The following is a 19,491-nucleotide window of genomic DNA, read 5'->3' on the forward strand; positions in this document are numbered from 1 at the left end:
GGGTGGTGAGGACGCCTGACCTGTAAGCGGGAGCTGGGCCCACGCCATCAGCTTGGGCCACTCTGTCTGGGGTCGTGAGGGTGCCACTGGTGTTTAGGAGCAGAAGTACCACGCCACCAGAGTTTGGACTTTGGTGGGCAGAGGGGACGCTGAGATGTAGGGTCAGGATACAGATCCCAAATTGCATATGTCCTCTGAGCAGGACACCCAGCTTGGTGGACCCCTTGACGCCGACCGCGGCCCGTCACCTATCAACGCAAGGTCCTGCCGCTCCCAGCTCTGTCCTCCAAGTTGGCACAATCTGCCTTCTCACGCGCTTCCTGAGCCCCGGGCATTCTTTAGAAGGGATTCCTCTGTGGCCGGGCATGGTGGTGCCCTCCTGGAATCGCAGGACTCCGGAGGCTGAGACAGGAGGATCAAGGATTGGAGACCAGCCTCAGCAACTTAGCCTAGCCTCAGCAACTTAGTGAGACTCAAAGCAACCTAGTGAGATATTGTTTCAAAACAATAAACCAAAAAAAAAAAAAAAGGAAAAAGAAAAGAAAGAGCGAGAGAGAGAGAGAAAGAAAGAAAGAAACCCGGCTGTGGTGGCGCACGCTTGTCATCCCCGCGCTTGGGAGGCGGAGACAGGAGGATCGCGCAGGTTTGAAACCAGCCTCTGCTGGCTTAAGAGACCCTGTTTCCAAATAAAAATATAAAATAGGTCTGGGAGTGTAGTCTGGAGGTAGAAGGCCCCTGGGTTCCATCCCCAGTACCACCAAGAAAGAAAGAAAGAAAGAAAGAAAGAAAGAAAGAAAGAAAGAAAGAAAGAAAGAAAGAAAGAAAGAAAGAAAAGAAAAGAAGAAAGAAAGACGCTGTCTGGGTTGTAGCTTGGAGGTAGAATGCCCCCAGGTTCAATCCCCAGTGCCACAGAAAAAACACAGAGGTCGCTGAGGATGACATGGCTTTGGGAAACAGACCTTGGACTCTAAGGGTCCTCAAATAAGTAAGGCCAAGCCTGACTGACATGAGGAAGCCGCCAGCCGGCACGGGCCGTGGGAACATTTCTCAATTTCCCTCGCTGGCAGGATGTAAGGTTTGCAAAGATCTTGCTTAAAATCCAACCAGCCAGGCAGGGCCCGGGCTCCTGGCTCAGAGGAGGTTAACTCTTGGCAGAGAGCCCTGCGCCGGAACCCGAAAGGTTGGGCAATCTTCAGCTTCACCTGATGTGGCCAGAATGTGCTAGAATCCAATCCCGGATCAGAGACGCAGCAGGTCAAGCAAGACAGCGCGGGGTCACGCCTGGCCTGGTGCCGGGGAGCTCAGAAGGCACTCTGGGAGCCCCTGGTGTCTGGGGGACGGGGTGTCGCTGGCTCCCTGTCCCTGCTACAGTGGAAAAACAGGCTTTCGTGCTGGCTTGACAAGGAGACAGTCTGCGAGCCAGAGGAAGGGAGTTATGGGGGCCGAAATCACCGCCCCGTCTTAGAATCTGGGAGACTCCTGGGGAGAGGCTCATGGCCATACTGGGGGATCTGAGAAAGAGGGGGGCTGCCCCCACATTTCCTGGGATTAACTCGGAGAACCTGCCCGTGAACACCAGCTCACAAGGCGTGGGAACCGTTCTGCCGTCGAAGGCACGCAAGATGTCCCCGGTCAGGCACCGAGGGGCCGCCAACAGCCGGCTTGTGTGTGGCGGCATGGCCCCCGCCTGTGCCCCGGAGCTGAGCCCCTGGGGTCTGCGGCGACACGGAGAAGGGGTGAGCCGTGCAGTGGCGGGCAGCGGGCAGGAGGGGAGGGGGCGCCCTGAGCTTGGAGACAGCCCTGTGGCTCCGGCCTGGGTCACAGCCCCTGCAGAGGCGCGAGGGGGCGGTGGGGCTGCCCAGGGCCATCTCTAGCAGCTGCAGCCACTGGGCTGGGGGGCTGGGGGGTCCCCCAGGGCCGGGCCTTTCCCGTTGCTGCCTGGGCTGGCGGCGGGGTCCAGGGACTCGTTCATCTTCTCACAGATGATGTCTACGAGGCGCTCAAACACCTGTTTCACGTTGATGTTCTCCTTGGCGCTGGCCTCGAAGAACTCGAAGCCTGGACGGACACAAGGGAGACAGACGGCATTCGTGGGACCGCAGGCGAGACCTGGGCTGCGGGATCTCTTACACCCGCTTTCCAGCTCAGCGCGGCCCTTTCTAGTGCTGGGGGACCTTGGCCGAAGGCCTGGGCCCCTCTGAACCTCAGTCTGCTATGAAATGACAACAGTAATGTTGCTGTGGCTGCTGCTGACGACCATCATGATGATGGGAATTGGCAGCAGAGCCGGGCGTGGCGGGCACGCTTGTCATCCAGCACTTGGGAGGCTGAGACCGGAGGATCGCAGTTCACGGCCAGCCTCAGCTGCTTAGTGAGGCCCTCTGCAACTCAGTGAGACCCTGTTTCAAAAGAAAGAATAAAAAGTAGGGCAGGGGGTGTAGGCTCCATCCCCAGTACCACACACACAAAAAAAAAAGAAAAGAAAAGAAAAATAAAGCCGGGCGTGGTGGCGCACGCTTGTAATCCCCGCGCTTGGGAGGCAGAGACAGGAGGATCGTGCAGGTTCGAAGACAGCCGCGCGCGCTGGCTTAGGAGACCCTGTTTCCAAATTAAAAAAAAAAAAATGTAAAAATAGGTCTGGGAGTGTAGCCCGGAGGTATAAGTGCTTCCAGGAACCCCAGTACCACCAAAAAGAAAAAAAAAAAAAAAGAAAGAAAGAAAAGAAAAAGAAAAAAGCTGCGGGTATAACTCAGAGGTAAAATGCCTTTGGGTTTAATCCCTAGAACCACCAAAAATAATAATACACAGTAAAACTTGTTTAAAGACTGCAGACAGCACAAAAACAGAGGGAGAGCTGTAGTTTGTTGGGCATGAAAGGAAATGAAGAGAAAAATCTCTTGCCTTGATAGGATTCCAGTCTCAAGTAACTCGGTTCCCTGAAAATGTGGGCATATTGCCACACAGGATTGTAATCCCGGTACTCGGAGTCTGAGACAGGAGGACCACAGGTTTGAGGACAGCCTCAGCTACTTAGTGGGGCCCTCCGTATTTTAGTGAGACCCTGTTTCAAAATAAAGAAGCTGGGCATGGTGGTGCATGCTTGTAATTGCAATATTTGGGAGGCTGAGACAGCCTCGGATAGTTCGCGAGGCCTTCTGCAACTCAGTGAGACCCTGTTTCCAAAATAAAGAATAAAAATCAGGACTGGAGACAGGCGTGGTGGGCACGCTTGTAATCCCAGCATCTGGGAGGCTGAGACAGGAGGACTGCGGTTCACAGACAGCCTCATCTACTTAGTGAGGCCCTTTGTAACTTAGTGAAGCCCTGTTTCAAAAATAAAGAATAAAAAATAGGGCTGGGGGTGTAGCTTGGAGGTACATTGCCCCTGGGTTCCAGCCCCAGAACCACAAAATAAATAAATAAATTAATTAATTAATAATAATAATAAATAGGGCTGGGGGTTTAGCTCATGGGCAGTGTCCCTGGGTTCAATCTCCAGTACTGCAAAGACAAAAAACAAACCTAGATTCCCTGGTCATGGGAGTTCCTATAGAAGAATCCTCTAAAATTAAGTTAAATTAAATCAGGATGGAAGTCAGGCGTGGTGGCGCACGCTTGTCATCCCCGCGCCTGGGAGGCTGAGACAGGAGGATCACACAGGTTAGAAGCCAGCCTCAGCTGGCTTAAGAGACCCTGTTTCCAAATAAAATATAAAATAGGTCTGGGAGTGTAGCCCGGAGGTAGAAGGCCCCTGGGTTCCATCCCCAGTACCACCACCAAAAAAAAAAAAAAAAAAAAAAAAAAAAAATCGGGATGGGCACATAGCTGGGGGGTTTTTCAGCCCCCTAAGGGCCGCTGAACCGCTGCAGCGAGCACCGAGGCCAGGCCAAGCACTAACCGAGATCGTCGGCGAGCCGCTGGCCGTCCTCCGCGGGCACGACGCGCTCGTCCTCCAGGTCGCACTTGTTCCCCACGAGGATGACCTGGGCGTTGTCCCACGAGTAGGTCTTGATCTGCGTGGCCCTGTGGAGCGGCAGGCATGAGCCGGGGTGCAGGGCACGGGCAGGGTGGGGGGCCGGCGGGGACTCACCAGTCCTGCACGGCTGCGAAGGACTCCTGGTTGGAGACGTCGTACATGACCAGGAAGCCCATGGCTCCGCGGTAGTAGGCCGTGGTGATGGTGCGGTAGCGCTCCTGGCCCGCCGTGTCCTGTGCGAAGGAGGGGCGGCGTCAGGGGCTGGAAGCCACGGTGCCGGGTCAGCCGCAGCTGTGTCCTCACGGCCTCGTCTGATGGGGGGACAGGGACTCACTCCCATAGGACCCCCTAGTCCGATGGGTGACGCGCACTCCCTGGAGGGATTGCCAGACTCAGGGTCCCTTGCCTTTTATGAGTCTTTTTTTTGGGGGGGATTGAATCCAGGGGTGGGGTGGGGGTTTCTACCCCTGGGCTACACCCCCAGCCCTTTCTATTTTGTATGTTGAAACAGGGTCTGGCTAAGTTGCTGAGGCTGGCCCCGAACCTGCGATCCTCCTGTCTCAGTTTCCCAAGTACTGCGGTTACAATCATGTGCCACCATGCCCCGCTTTTCATACTTTTTTTTTTTTTTCCTTTCTGGTAGTACTGGGGTTTCTTCTACCTCCAGGCTACACTCCCTCCCAGACCTGTTTTTTTGTATATATTATTTGGAAACAGGGTCTCTTAAGCCAGCAAGGCTGGCTTCGAACCAGCGTGATCTTCCTGTCTCTGCCTCCCAAGCACGGGGATTACAAGCGTGCGCCACCACACCTGGCCATACTTTTTTTTTTTTTTCTTCATACTGTGTGTGTGTGTGTGTGTGTGTGTGTGTGTGTGTGTGTGTGTGTGTGTGATTGGAACCCCAGGGCATTCTACCTCTGAGCTACACCTGATTTTATTCTTTATTTTGTTTTATTTTATTTTATTTATTTATTTTTTTTGCGGGTCTGGGGATGGAACCCAGGGGCATTTGACCTCCGGGCTACACCCCCTGCCCTATTTTTTATTCTTTATTTTGAAACCGGGTCTCACTGAGTTGCAGAGGGCCTCACTAAGTAGCTGAGGCTGTCCGCGAACCGCGATCCTCCAGATCTCAGCCTCCTGAATGCTGGGATTACAAGCGTGCGCCACCACGCCCGGCTCTTATTCTTTATTTTGAAACAGGGTCTCATTAAGTTGTGGAGGGCCTCACAACTTGCTGAGGCTGGCTGCATACCTGCCATCCTCCTGTCTCAGCCTCCCAATTACAGGGATTACAAGTGTGTGCTACCAAACCTATCTGTGTATGTGTGTGTGTGTGTGTGTATGTGTGTGTGTGTGTGTGTGTGTGTGTGTTGTACTGGGGATTGAATTCAGAGGCATTCTACCTCTGAGCTACACCCCACCAGCCCAATTTAATTTCTTTATTTTGAAAGAGGGTCTCGCTAAGTTACTAAGGGTCCTGCCTTGAACCTGCGATCCTCCCGTCCCAGCCTCCCAAATGCTGGGATTACAAGCGTGCGCCACCATGCCTGGTTCAGCCTGGCTTTACCCCATAGGCGAGGCCGTCTTCCTAGACCCTGGGCCTCTCTCCCTCCCCCGGGAACCCTCCCCTGACCATCCCTGGAGGGGGCAGTCCCTGCGCCCGGCCCAGCTGCCCGGCCCACCCAAATCTGCAGCTTGATCCTCTTGTCGTGGCGGTAGACGGTCTTGACCTTGAAGTCGATGCCCACGGTGCTGACGAAGGCGGGCGTGAAGGAGTCGTCGGCATAGCGGAAGAGGAAGGACGTCTTGCCCACGCTGCTGTTACCGATGAGGAGCAGCTTGAACATGTAGTCGAAGTTCTGGTCTGCGGCGTCCCGGGGGCCCGCGGGGGGGTCTCCTGCCGACGCCATGCTGGCTGGATCCTCTCGGGGGAGGAGGCCTGAAATCCTCAGCTGGGGAGACAGGAGCCCTGCACAAGGAAATTAAATACCCATCATGGCTCTACCCGGCCTGGGTTCAAATCCCAGGCCCGCCCCATGGAGGCCAAGCGATTCTGGAAGCATCATTTTTTCTGGTCCCACTTCACACCCCCTTTTGGAAAATGGGATGTTTGTCAGAGTCCCTGTCTGAAAGGACAGTGAGTCGGGAGCCCGCAATGAGTTTTTCTTTTTCTTTTGTGGCACTGGGGATGGAACCCAGGGGGATTCTACCTCCAAGCTACACCCCAGCCCTATTTTTTAAGTCTTTATTTTTGAAACAAGGACTCACTGAGTTGCAAAGGGCCTAAGCAGGTGGACTCACTGAGTCCACCTGTGTCTCTGCAGAGATACAGCTGGGACTGAACAGGACCAAGCCCACCCCTGGGGCTGCCCCGTGCCTTCCAGCAGAGGGCTCTTAATACACCTAGTGATCACAGGACAGCGTCTAGTATGTAGCTGGCACTCAATAAATGTCCCTGCTGTTTCATTTTCTCTGAGCCTTTGTTTGTGTGTGTGGTACTGGGGATGGAACCCAGGGGCATTCTACCTCCGAGCTACACCCCCAGCCCTATTTTTTATTCCTTATTCTGAAACAGGTCTCACTGAGTTGCAGAGGGCCTCACTAAGTAGCTGAGGCTGTCTGTAAACCGCGATCCTCCTGTCTCAGCCTCCCCAATGCTGGGATTACAAGCGTGTGCCACCACGTCTCAGTTCTCTGAGCTTCTGATATGGGGGGCTGGGGGGGGCTTCACTAAAGGGCTGGTGAAGGGTTCAAATGCAGGGCCGGGGGCACACAGGGCGCTTCTCTGGCCACTGAGGAAGTCTCTGCAGAGCTGTAGGAGCGGACTTTGCCCTGGGGGAAGCAGCTGACCTGGCCCAGGTGTTACCCAGGAAAGAAGGGGGGGGCACCTGCCAGCTGGCCAGAGCCCCCTCCCAGAGCCCGGGTGTTGACTTTGGCAGGTGTCTGTAACTGGTGAGCCTGCCCTGCCCCCCTCCCAAGCCCAGTGTAACCCTTTCCCTGAGCCCCAGGGCCAGGGGGCTTTCTGTGCACAAGGCCTAGGTTTAAAGCCCCAGCTCTACTCCCAAGAGGGTACCTGCCATTTTCTATTTGTCAAAGGGGCCGGACGTCTCTCTTTGGCCAGGTGACTCACCCCAACCCCAGCCCGCGGAGGCAGGAGCCCAAGTCCTCAAATCCAAGGAAGTTACTCAGCCAACTAATTATCAGAAATCCCACTAGGAGACCACCACCAGGCACCCTGCTCCTTTCTCTCCCACCAGGCGCTGCTTGCATCTGCATGCCTGGGCGTCGCCTGGGCCCAGGGTGCCCCCTGCCGCCTCATTACCTCCCCAGGCCTCAGTTTCCCCAGGTAGGCCCTGGGTGAGTGAAAACGCACAGGCGCGGGGTGGGGGGGGGTGGATCCCGGGTAAAGCTATTTCTCAGCCACCTTTGGGGCCTTTATTTTTTCCATTTAGAACGCGGTCCCAACCGGCCCCACCCCGTGTTCCGGGAGAACGAGTTTGAGGAGAGGCGGGGGAGACGGGCAGCGCCTCCACGCTGGGCCTCCCGCCCCACCCTGCCCCTGCCGGGCACCGGTCCCACCTCCCTCCAGCCCTCGGCCGACCCCAGTGCCGGCCCCCCGACAGCTCCCATCGGTCCCTCTCCTGCACTGGGGGCGCCCCAGCAGGTGGCCAGGCGCTGTCGCTGCCCCCATCACCATATGGTCCCGCCGCGCGCCCCCAGCTGGGCTCCCGGCCCCGCCCGCGCCCCGTTACCGCCGCCGGCGGAGCCCAGCTGGGTGGGGGCGAGGGACAGGCGTCCGGAGCCCCCGCCCGGCCCCCGGCCCGCCGCCCCCAGCCCCTGCTCCCCACCTGCAGGCGCGCGGGGCGGCGGGCGCGCTCCCTCCGAGGGTCCCCTCGCGCCCGCGGCGCCGCCCGCCGGCTCCCGCTCCGACTCGCTGCAGCCGCCTCCGCCACGACCCCCGCCCCGGCCCCGCCGCCGCCGCCGCCACCCGGATCCCGCGCGGGCTCCGCCCAGGGCGGGGCGGGGCGTGCAGGCCGCGGGGCGGGGCTTGCGGTAGGGGCGGGCCCTTATACCCGGGTGGGCGTGGCTTGTTGCGTCGCGGTGGGCGGGACTCGCAGGTCGTAGGCGATGGGCGGGTTTTTATACCACGGTGGGCGGGGCTTGGTTGGTGGGCGGGGCCTGTGGGCTGCGGTGGGCGGGGCTGGAGGCTGCACCTCGCGTTCCCTTCGCGCCCGCCCCTAACAGCAAAAGGCTTTTTCCTAGTGATAGGTAGAGTTCCTAGACAGTGCCCAGAGGCTAAGATTGCGGACCTGGAGCCGGGTTCGAATCCCAGCTCCACCGCTCTGAGGCTGGATTCTAGACTTAACCTTTCCCGGCCTCCGTTTCCAACCCCGTTAAGCACACGCAACGCAGCCCATGGCGTCCTGGAAGATTCCGATCTGAGTTAGTGTTGCAATGTGCAGTGCCTGGCCCTAAACTGAGCTGCTTCCTTTTGCCCAATATTTACTTATATGGGCTCTTGGAATTAAAACCCCCTTTTTTTTTTTTTTGGCAATACTGGGGAGAGAACCAAGGGGCATTCTACCTCCGAGCTACACCCCCTGCCCTATTTTTTATTCTTTATTTTGAAACGGGGTCTCACTAAGTTGCAGAGGGCCTCACTAAGTAGCCGAGGCTGGCCGCGAACCGTGATCCTCCTGTCTCAGCCCGTCAAATGCTGGAATGACGAGCATGCGCCCCCACCACACCCCGCTCTATTATTTTGAAACAGGGTCTCACTAGTTTGATAAGAGCCTTGCTCCCTGCTGAGGCTGGCCCCAAACCTGTGATCCATCTCAGCCTCCTACAGACTGGGACTTCAGGCATGTGCCACCATGCTGGGCCCCAACCCGCTTCTTATGGGGGGAAATTAATGACAGACGCCATCTCCAAAGAAGTATTTATTTGTCCACACTAGAGGGTCTGGAGGCCCAGGGCCAGGCCGCCGAGGCAGAGCCCGTTGCTCAAGAGGCAGCCCAGATTGCAGAGAGAAGACAGGCCATGGTAACGGAAAAAGTGCTGGCGGAGGGCACTGTATTTGGGATCCTTCTCCCGCAACTGGCGGTAGGGGTCTGAGCCCTGGTGGCTGCCTGGTACCTCCCCGCCCAGGCCCCGCTCCTTCTCCACGGTCTGCAGGGCCCACATGGCGGCCGTAGTGCGAGGCCCGAGCCAGTGAGCGTTGACCGCAGCCAGGGTGAGGCTCAGGATCTGCAGGCCGAGCTGGAGAAGAGACGTCAAGCGGTGAGTCCCCAGAGCCCACGGGACACCCCGATCTAAGCCTCCCCTCCCTCCGCAACCCAGACTGGGGACCCCAAATGTACGCTTTTTAAAATTTATTTATTTATTTTATTTATTTATTTTGCAGGTTTGGGGATGGAACCCAGGGTCATTCAACCTCCGAGCTACACCCCCCCCGCCCTATTTTTTATTATTTTGAAACAAGGTCTCACTGAGTTGCAAAGGTCCTCACTAAGTAGCAGCTGAGGCTGTCTGCAAACTGGGATCCTCAGGTTTCAGCCTCCCAAATGCTGGGATTAGAAGTGTGCGCCACCACACCCGGCTTTATTCTTTATTTTGAAACAGGATCTGGCTGAGTTGCAAAGGGCCTCACTAAGTAGCTGAGGCTGTCTGTGAACTGTGATCCTCCGGTCTCAGCCTCCCGAATACCGGGATTACAAGTGTGAGCCACCATACCCGACTTTCTTTTTTTTTTTTTTAATTCATGGTACTGGGGGTGGAACCCTGGGCATTCTACCTCCAAGCTACACCCCCAGCTTTTTGTTGTGTGGTTTTTTTTTTTTTTTTTTTGGTGGTACTGGGGTTCCTGGAAACCCTTCTACCTCCAGGCTACACTCCCAGACCTATTTTCGTACTTTTTTATTTGGAAACAGGGTCTCTTAAGCCAGCACTGCTGGCTTTGAACCTACGCGATCCTCCTGTCTCCGCCTCCCAAGCGCAGGGATTACAAGCGTGCGCCACCACGCCCGGCATTCTATTTTTTATTCTATATTTTGAAACAGGGTCTCACTGAGTTGCAAAAGGCCCCACTAAGTAGCTGAGGCTGTCCGTGAACAGCGATCCTCCTGTCTCAGCCTCCCGAATGCTGGGATGACAAGTACGTGCCGCCACGCCCGGCTGAGGCCTCACCTGCCCACATCCGAGGAACACGGGCGGGGGCAGAGGGAGAGCAGTGTAGAGAAATCCAAGATGGGGAGATGCCTTGTGACTGGAGAAGTGTGGATGGGGGAGGGAACCCTAAATTCCCAGTTGGGCTGGTTTTTAAACAATGAGCTGGGGTCAGCAGCCCAGCACAGCTGAGTCACCACAGCTTGGCCGCAGTCCCAGCCACAGGGAGAAGAGGGAGCAGCAACCGACAGAGAGGTACTAGGGGATAGACGAGGCTGCCAGGGACAGCTGCACAGGCGGCACGCGGCTCAAGGATATCCACCGCAGCCTTGATCTCCACCAGGAAGAAGAGACATTTCACACACCCGCTTTTACAAAGGTGTCACCACTAGGCGATCATTGGGTTCTCGAGGAACAAGTCTCCAGAGAGAGTGGCACGGAAGAACCACATACCTAGCCGGGCGTGGTGGCGCACGCTTGTCATCCCAGCATTCAGGAGGCTGAGACAGGAGGATCATGGTTCGCGGACAGCCTCAGCTACTTAGTGAGGCCCTCTGCAGCTCAGTGACACCCAGTTTCAAAATAAAGAATAAAAACTAGGGCCGGGAGTGTGGCTCAGAGGTAAAATGCTCCTGGGTTCGGTCCCCAGAACCAGAAAAGAAAAAAAAAAAAAAAAAATAGAACCAAGTACCTGGCTGGCATCCCAGAATGTAAGCTGAGCCCAGGCGCGCTGAGGAGCCAAGATGCAGAGGTTGATAAAGGCGCAGCCCGTGGAGATGTAGAAGTAGAAGGGGAAGAGTTTGCTTTGCACCAGGCCGAAGGTGTGTCGGGGAAGGTTTCGGAAAAGCAGGAAGCCTGTGAGGCAGGGGACCACATTCCTGTCGGGACACTTCCTGGTCTCCCTCCCATTTCTGTCCCCACCCTGCATACCCACGACAGCCGGGCCCAGGGTCCCTACCTGAAACGAAGGTCACCCACATTTGCATGCCCCAGGCACCTGACAAGACCAGTAGATGGACCACCTTAATCCAGCCTCCCGGGGTCCCTCCTTCCTCCATCCTGCAGCCCTGGGAAGGAGACACCGAGTGACGCAAGGTTTTATCTGGGCCCGGTGGCCTTTAAACCCTGTGTGTTGTTCAGGGTTGGGGTCACGGCCAGTTCAATGGAGCTCCGGGGAAAGCAGCCCAGGAACTGGGGTGGGAAGAACCAAGGCGGCCCTGTGACAGTTCCCGGCCTCAACTCTCCAAACGTCAGCCCTCAAGCCCTCAGGCCTTCTAGGCCACCCCAATAGCCATTCCACCTCTGAGACCCCCGAATTTCAGTCCCGGCAGCTCCAGCTCCGCGCTCTAGGTCTTCAGAGATCACCCTAGTAACTCCCCAATGTCGCCCCAGGGAGCCGGTTCTAACAGCCACGATCCTCTTCTGCTAAGGGGATCTGAAATAGTCTACAAAGACCCTCTCAATGCACCCCCAGAGACCCCGCCTCCTGCTGGCAAGTCCCGGATCCCGCCCCCCGACAGCAGCCCCACCATTGGGAACCCGAACCTCCGCCCAGAGCACCCAGAGTCGGAAACCAGAGGTGCGGGGCCAGATCTCAAGGGCCGGACGGACAGAACTCGCTACCTCTCTCCCGCGCGCCTAGGTGGACCGCCAATCTCCCGGGCCGCCTCGCGTCTCGTCCCGCCCCAACCAAGAACTCAGCCCGCCCTCCAGCCGACCCACAAACCAATCGGATCGTACACCTGCCGCTCTCTGTCCCGCCCTATTCAGAATGGACCAATCGTACAGCGAAAAGCCTCCCGAAGTCCCGCCCCCTGTCAGGCTTTTACCCAATCGCACCGCGCCTGCTAAAGCGCCAATAGGGCGTCCGGCTCCCGCGGCGGGGGCGGGGCTAAGCCTCCGGCCACACCCCTCTCTGTGACTCTAGCCTCTGCCTCCGCGCGTTTTAATGCGATGGTGTCCCCACGGGATCAAAACACTGGAAACTGGCTTATGCGGTCCCCGAGGGGAAGGCATGAACAGGTGGTATGTGGTAAGGCGGGAATGGAGGGCGTCGGGAACTTGGAGGGCGCCGGATTCCCAGGCCGAGGGGCGTGGCCCACGCTGAAGACCCCGCCTCCTGTCCCCAAGAACTGTCCCGGGAGGGACGACGGAAGAACCCACCCGCTGAAATGGGAGGAGGCGGGAGGCGCGGCTGGGACCTGCCCGCTGTGGGCGGCAGTTCCTTTTTCCCCTCCAAGCTTCCCAGGCTCCCACCGTCCCCAGGTCCTCAGGGTGACGTTCTAGAATAAACACTGGCCGGGCGTGGGGGCGCACGCTTGTCATCCCAGCACTTGGGAGGCTGAGACAGGAGGATCGCGGTTCGCGGCCAGCCTCAGCTACTTAGTGCCCTTTGCAACTCAGTGAGACCCTGTTTCAAAATAACGAATAAAAAAATAGGGCCGGGGGTGTGACTCGGAGGTACAATGCCCCTGAGTCCCATACCCAGTACCACACACACATAAAAAGAATAAACAGTGGTCTGAGCCAGGCATGGTGGCACAGGCCTGTAATCTCAGTACTTGGGAGGCTGAGACAGGAGGATCTCGGGTTCAAAGACAGCCTGAGCAACTGAATGAGGCCTTCAGCAACTTGGCGAGAACCTGTTTAAAACAAAACAAACAAACAAAAAAAGCAGCGCACACCTTTAATGCATGTACTTGGAAGGCCGGGACCTGAGGGTCGCAGGTTGAAGGACAAGTCTCAGCCCCTATTTCCAAATAAAAATATAATAGGGCTGAGGGTATAGCTCGGAGGTAGAATGCCCTGGGCTCAATCCCGAGTGCCGCAAAAAGGAACAAACAAACAAAACAGGTGGCGCACGCTTGTAATCCCCACGCTTGGGAGGCTGAGACAGGAGGATCACAGGTTCGAAGCCAGCCTCGGCTACTTAGTGAGGCTCTCAGCAACTTAGTGAGACCCTGTTTCCAAATCAAATATAAAATCGGTCTAGGGTGTAGCCTGGAGGTGGAAGGCCTCTGGGTTAGAGGTTACCACAAAAATAAATAATAGAATAAAATAAAATAGGGCTGGGGGTATAGCTCAGAGGTAAAACACCTCAGGATTCAATCCCTAGTGCCATAATTTTTTTTTTTTTTTTACCAAGGATATGTTGAATGGGGTTTTGTCAGAGTCTTCCAGGTAGACAGGCCAAGGGAAGGCCTCCCGGCGGGAAATCTAGAAGGAGCAACAGGAGAGAAGGGCTTGGGGAGCGGCTGAGCGCGGCCCGCGCACGGGGCCCTTCGCCTGGCAGTTCTCACAGCACACCTGCGAAGCTTTCTCCAGCTGGGCCAGCTCTGACTCTACGGGCGCGCGGCTGAGTTATTTCCTATGTCTGACCTGGCACAGACCTGGGTTCCAATTTTTTTTTTTTTTTTTTTTTGGTGGTACTGGGGGTGGAACCCAGAGGCTTTCTACCTCCGGGCTATACTCCCAGATCTATTTTATATTTTTTTTGGAAACAGGGTCTCACTAAGTTGCTGAGGGCCTCACTAAGTGGCTGAGGCTGGCTTCGAACCCACGTAATCCTCCTGTCTCAGCCTCCCAAGTACTGGGATTACACGCCCGGCTTTTGCCCTCCTTTTAAGGCCCAGTGTGGAGGTCCCTTTCTCCTGGGGATTTTTCAAGGCCTCGCTTCTTTCTGTGGGGTCTTCTGGGTCCTTCACACTGTCAGCCTGACCCCTAGGGGTTGGGATCATCTATTCTCCAGTTCCCACCATAACTGAGAGTCTGGCCTCCAGGACTAGGGAGTGTCTGGTGCCCCGGGGGGGCTGGAGGTGTTGGGACCTGGGGGCCGGTCTCAAAGCAGCCTCTGTCCCTGGATCGCAGCGACCCTCTGTTGGCTGGCCTACCTCAGGACCCTGACTACTCCGTGCCCTGTTACTCTCCACCAGCACCGTCCAATGTGTGTTTATCTACTAACCGGAAGTGTGAGAAGTTTTGGGGTTCGTTGAGGGGCTGCCTTCAGGCTGGAGGGCTGGGTTGGGGAGGCTGGAGACACAACCCAGCGTGCTCTGGCCCGCCCCTCCAGGAAGCCCTCCCCTCTTGGGTCTTTCTCAGACAAAGATTTGAATTGTACGGCTTGCTGGTCCAAGAACTCAGAACCAGGGACCCTGGGCCTCGCCACTGTCAAGAACACAGTCAAGAGTATAGACTGGAGGCCAGGGTGGGACACGGGGCCCCAGCCGCATGGGGAGCCCTCCTTTACTGACTCACAGCCCCAGCAGGAGCGCTGCGATGACCAGGACCTCCTGAAGAGGAATCTCAGTGTAACCAAGGTCATCCCCACCCATCACATCCCTCCGTCCAGGCATCCACTGGAATATGCCACTGTGGGGCTCAGGGACGGGGCTGGGGGGCTGGGGGACCCTCAAAGGAACTCCGGCCCAGCATTTTCAGCACCTAGAACAGCGCCCCGCGCTCCCCAGGCTCTCGGCAGTGGAAGGGATGTAGGAGCTTGCAGTTGTGTGTCTTTCGTGGGGTTTTATCTGATTGTCTTGGGTGTGCCTTTGCGTGTGTGTCCAAGACACGTGCACGGCTGTCTGAGGGCCTGTGTCCGTATGGCGGTGTGTTCTGGCAAGCATGCGTCGAATCTGTTCGCACCTAGTGCAGACATTCTTGATGCCGTTGCCACCATGGATAAGGGCCATTACCCCAGCTGAGGCCAGGGACAGGCCTGGCGCCTGCTGTCAGGGGCAACCCACAGGCACACTTCTGTGGACGCGCCACATATGGGCGCCTCACAAGTGCCCTTCGGAGCATGCGCAGGAGGGGTGCGTGGACGTGCCTGGAGGCAGCTCTGCCTGTACTTTTGATTTGGGACACCCAGACCTCAAATCTTGTCCAGCCTTCCGAACTGGGTCGGGGTGACTAGCCCGGGGACAAACCTCAACTCCCTTCTTGTCCACCTTCCCTAGAAGCCCTGGGAGACCAGCCCTTCCAAAGCCAAAGGTGAGAACCCTCCTTCCCACCGGGACTGTGTGGGGAAGACCTGCCTCCACCCCGTCCCCAGCGCCAGCTGACCCCCACTGTCACTGTCCACTCGCCCCTGCCCAGGCCTCAGTGGACCCTGCTTTTCTCCTTCTGCCCTGTCCCTTCCCCTACTCTGACCTCTACCCTGCCCACAGGTAAGACCACCATAATGATTGCCGACTCCCAGAAGCTCCTGAGATGCGAGCTGGAGTCACTCAAGAGCCAGCTACAGGCTCAGACCAAGGTGAAGCACCGCTGTCCCTGCCCCTCCCTGGCCCTTGCCCTCCTTCCTACCTCAGGCCTGACCTCTTCCTCGCAGGCTTTTGAGTTCCTGAACCACTCTGTGACCATGTTGGAGAAGGAGAGCTGTCTGCAGCAAATCAAGATCCAGCAGCTTGAAGGTGAGGACGGGGCAGAGGCCGGGCCAGTCCGGAGGGTGGTCCCGTTGGGTGGGTGAGGCCGAGAAGGTGGGGGGGTCTGGATTCAGCATCAATATCGAGCTGGATGGGCTCAGTGGTGCACGCCTGGAATCTCAGTACTTGGGAGGCTGAGCCAGGAGGATCTCAGGTTTGAGGCCAGCCTCAGCTACTTAGTGAGACCCTGTTTCCAAATAAAATATAAAATAGGGCCGGGCGTGGTAGTGCACGCTTGTAATCCCCGCACTTGGGAGGCAGAGACAGGAGGATCACGCAGGTTTGAAGCCAGCCGCGCGCGCTGGCTTAGGAGACCCTGTTTCCAAATAAAAAATATAAAAATAGGTCTGACAGTGTAGCCCAGAGGTAGAAGGGCTTCCAGGAACCCCAGTACCACCAAAAAAAAAAATTATATATATATGTGTGTGTGTGTGTGTGTGTGTGTGTGTCTTGGAGTGTAGCCTGGAGGTAGAAAGCTGCTGGGTTCCATCCCAGTACCACCACCAAAAAAAAAAAAAAAAAATCAACCTGGATGGGCTTGGTGGTGCACACCTGGAATCCCAGTACTTGAGAGGCTAAGACAGGAGGCCATGGGGAGCCTCAGATACTTAGTAAGACCCTCCTCAATTTGGTGAGACCTGTTTCAAAATAAAGAATAAGAATAGGGCTGGGGTGTGGCTTGGAGGCAGAAAGCCCCTGGGTTCCACCCATCTATATGCTGGAGGAGAAGCCGTGGGAGTGTGGAGTCAGGGTCAGGGTCAGGCTGGAGGCCGGATCTGTCTGCTTGGCCCGGTCAGGTCAAGGTCGGGGGAAGGGTAGGGCAAGCCAGGTTCCAAACTGGCCTCAGGGCTCCGTCCAGGTCCTCTCCTCTCTGCAGAGCTGCTGGGCCCCACGGGGCGCCAGGGGGAGAAGGAAGAGCAGAAGTGGGGCTCTGAGCAGGGCCGGCAGGAGCTGTATGGGGCGCTGGCGCAAGGCCTGCGGGGGCTCCAGAAGACCCTGCGCGATAGCGAGGAGGTGCAGCGGGCCCGCACCACGCGCTGCCTGCAGCTGCTGGCCCAGGAGATCCGGGACAGGTGGGTGTGCGCGGGAGCGAGGCTGGGGATAGGGGAGGCCGGGAGAGCCCTCGGGAGGGAGGGCAACCGGCGGGCAGTGGAGGGCTTGGGGGACACGAGGAAGGGGAGACAGGCAGCTGGCGAGAGGCTGCGTGCGGGCAGGGTTCTGGGAGTGCAGGAAGCTGGAGCTGGGAGAGAGAGAGGCCAGGGGATCAGGAGGCTGAGAGTGTAGAGGCTGAGAGATGAGGAGGCTGGCGTCCAGGAGGGCTGCGGGTGTGAGAGAGGGGACGGTAAATGAGGAGCCAAGTGTCCAGGCAGATGGAGGGAACCGAGGCCGGGGTGATGGGCGCTTGGACAGATGGATACACGGGGGTGGCAGGCTCGGAGGGGGGCAGCCAGGGCGAGCGCGGGCGGCCCTGTCCCCTCAGCAAGAAGTTCCTATGGGAGGAGCTGGAGCTGGTGCGGGAAGAGGTGACCTTCATTTACCAGAAGCTCCGTGAGTGCCCGGAGGCCCCAGCCAGGAGGGCGGGCGGCCTTGTGCAGCCCCGCGCCCCTGAGCGCCCTCCTCCCCCACAGAGGCGCAGGAGGACGAGATCTCAGAGAACCTGGTGAGCATCCAGAAGATGCAGAAGACCCAGGTGAAGTGCCGCAAGGTGAGCCCGGGTCCCTTCCCACCTCCCTTCCCGCCTCCGCCATCAGACCCGACGCCACGTCCCGCGGGGGGCCGCGCTGTGAGCCCGGGGCAGGTCACTCCTCTGTCTGGCGGGTGTACTCGTGGCAAGCCCTCGCTGAGCTGGCGAAGTGCTTCGGATCAGCGCCAGGTAACTTCGCCTGGCTTGCCCCCGCCCGGCTCCCAGGTCCTGACCAAGATGAGGCAGCAGGGGTACGAGGCATCCGCGGACGAGGGGCCCCTGGGGGACAGCGGCTGCCGGAAAGACAGCCTGCAGAAGGAACTCAGTGACATCTGGTAACGCCCAGCCTCCAGTCTGACCTCGGGCACCCCTCGAGCCTGGCCCGCAGTGACCCGCCTGAGGCCAGGACCGCCCACGGGCTGTCTCTTCCTGTACGCTGCAGGTCTGCCGTGCACGGGCTGCAGAGCTCCATCGATGGCCTCACCATGTCCACAGGAGCCCGGCCCCGAGCCTCCAGTCTCAGGGGTGAGGGCCGCCATCACTGGCGAGGGGCGGGCTCACCCTCCGGCCTCAGGGCGGCGCGTTCAGAGGCTGCGTTCAAAGTCACAGCTGTCGGGTCTTTTCTGTGGCCTTGTTCTGGGCTGGCAGGAAGGGCTGTTAGCGGTGCCATCCAGGAGTCACTCAGGGTCACATGCAGGGTTTGTGCTCAAGTCGGGCATCCACGGCTGTAATCCCAGTACTTGGAAGGATCGCGGGTTTGAGGCCAGCCTCAGCAACCTAATGAGGCTCTCAGTAACCAAGTGAAACCCTGTTTCAAATATAAAAAAATAGGGCTAGGGTGTAGCCCAGAGGTAGAATGCCCCTAATACCACACACACAAGACAAAAAAAAAATAAAAGGGTTCCCACCTGCGGGCACAGGACTGAACCCTCTCTCCCACAGGCCACAAAGGACACCGGTGCCTGAGCCCTCCGCTCCCCTCCTGGGACTCAGATTCAGACTCAGATCGGCCATTTTTCAGCAAGAGTCGATCCTTCCCACCCGGTGGGGGTCCCCCGTCCCTCACCCCACCCAGGCCCCCTCTGCCCTCACCTGCCCTTGGGGTGGTGCCCTCAGCACCACCCCAGCTCCCTACCTGGGCATCTGGCCCCTGACCTGCAGCCCCGGGTCCCTGGGCCAGGCCGGGCCCTGACCACCCTCTCTCCACAGCGTGAGCAGCCGGGACTGCTCTTCCTGAAGACCCCTCCGAGAGAAATAAAGTAGCCGACATCCTCCTGCTCCCTGGACTCTTGCGCCGCCTCCGGGCCTAGGAACCTCCCTCCACCCCAGTTTTTTCGTCAGTGTCAGGGAAGGTGCAAAGCCCCCCGGGATGGTTCGGGGAGGTGTGGGTCTGGACTGGGGGACAGCAGATAAGATTTCGTACCCGGCAAGGTCAGAGGTCACCCTGGCCAGACAGTGTGGCCAGACAGGCTTTTGGACGCTGGCCACAGAGCCCTTCTGGCTGGAGAGCCGTAAGCATCTGGCCCTCTGCTGCCAGTGCCCAAATGAGGAAACTGAGGCCAGGGGCGGGGGCGGGCGGCGCGGAGGATGCTCGGAGGCCCCGCCCTCCTCTTCCCAGCACTGCCGCCCACCCCGGTCTACCCAGTCCACCTCCATCCTTCCCGTCCCACCCGGGATCTCCGCTAAGGCGCCCGCTCCCCAGAGCAACCGAGGCCCCGCCCCGCCATGCTAATGAGGCGCCTCGAGACCACGCCCCGTGGGTTTATGCAAATGCACGACTGGAAGCCCCGCCCCGCTCTCGCCCGCGGAGTCTGCGCGGCGGCGGCGGCGGCGGCCGGGCTGACGGTGTCTCCATCCCGGGTCCGCCAGCCCGGCCAGCCGTCCGTCTGTCCTGCCGTGCGCGGGCCGTCCAGCGGCGTGGGGCTCAGGCGGCCAGAGCGGGCGCGGGAGGGGCCGGAGGCGCCCTGGCACCTGCGCCCCTGGGTGGGCTTCCGTCCTCCAGCCCCCCCGCCCCCCGGGGCACGATGCGAGGCGGGGTCCCGCGGGTCGGGGGCGGGAGGGCGGCTGCGAGGCCGCTGGGGGCGGGCTGGGGTGGCTGTCATTGTGTCTGTGTGGTTGTGTAACTGGCGTGCGGCTGTGTGGCTCTGATGGTGCGGCTCCGGGTGTGTCCGCGGTGAGGCTGTCTGCCGTGACTGTCACCGTGTGGCTGTTCCGTGCTGGTGTGAGTGTGTGTGTGTGTG

General features: G+C 58.4%; 3 protein-coding genes across 3 annotated transcripts; 1 reads left to right on the forward strand and 2 right to left on the reverse strand.

Moving 5' to 3' along the window:
- Positions 1–1,870: 1,870 nt before the first annotated feature.
- Positions 1,871–5,889, reverse strand: RAB3D (RAB3D, member RAS oncogene family; the record flags this gene model as incomplete). Its single annotated transcript, XM_080714928.1, has 4 exons — positions 1,871–2,058; positions 3,899–4,023; positions 4,091–4,209; positions 5,662–5,889. 4 exons carry the CDS (start codon positions 5,887–5,889, stop codon positions 1,871–1,873), a joined length of 660 nt encoding a protein of 219 aa, XP_080571054.1.
- A 3,043-nt stretch (positions 5,890–8,932) lies between these two features.
- Positions 8,933–11,202, reverse strand: TMEM205 (transmembrane protein 205; the record flags this gene model as incomplete). The annotated part of the gene is made up of 3 exons (XM_080714971.1): positions 8,933–9,238; positions 10,836–10,999; positions 11,103–11,202. The coding sequence occupies 3 exons, from the start codon at positions 11,200–11,202 to the stop codon at positions 8,933–8,935; spliced, it is 570 nt and encodes a 189-aa protein (XP_080571097.1).
- Positions 11,203–12,187: 985 nt separating this feature from the next.
- Positions 12,188–18,514, forward strand: CCDC159 (coiled-coil domain containing 159; the record flags this gene model as incomplete). Its single annotated transcript, XM_080715530.1, has 13 exons — positions 12,188–12,418; positions 13,992–14,131; positions 14,214–14,451; positions 15,100–15,133; positions 15,310–15,398; positions 15,474–15,555; positions 16,445–16,640; positions 17,048–17,115; positions 17,196–17,272; positions 17,477–17,586; positions 17,694–17,776; positions 18,194–18,357; positions 18,461–18,514. The coding sequence occupies 13 exons, from the start codon at positions 12,188–12,190 to the stop codon at positions 18,512–18,514; spliced, it is 1,566 nt and encodes a 521-aa protein (XP_080571656.1).
- Positions 18,515–19,491: the final 977 nt, after the last annotated feature.

The sequence above is a fragment of the Muscardinus avellanarius genome (genome assembly GCF_963383645.1).
Source record: "Muscardinus avellanarius genome assembly, chromosome: 18".
In the NCBI taxonomy this organism is placed as follows: domain Eukaryota; kingdom Metazoa; phylum Chordata; class Mammalia; order Rodentia; family Gliridae; genus Muscardinus; species Muscardinus avellanarius.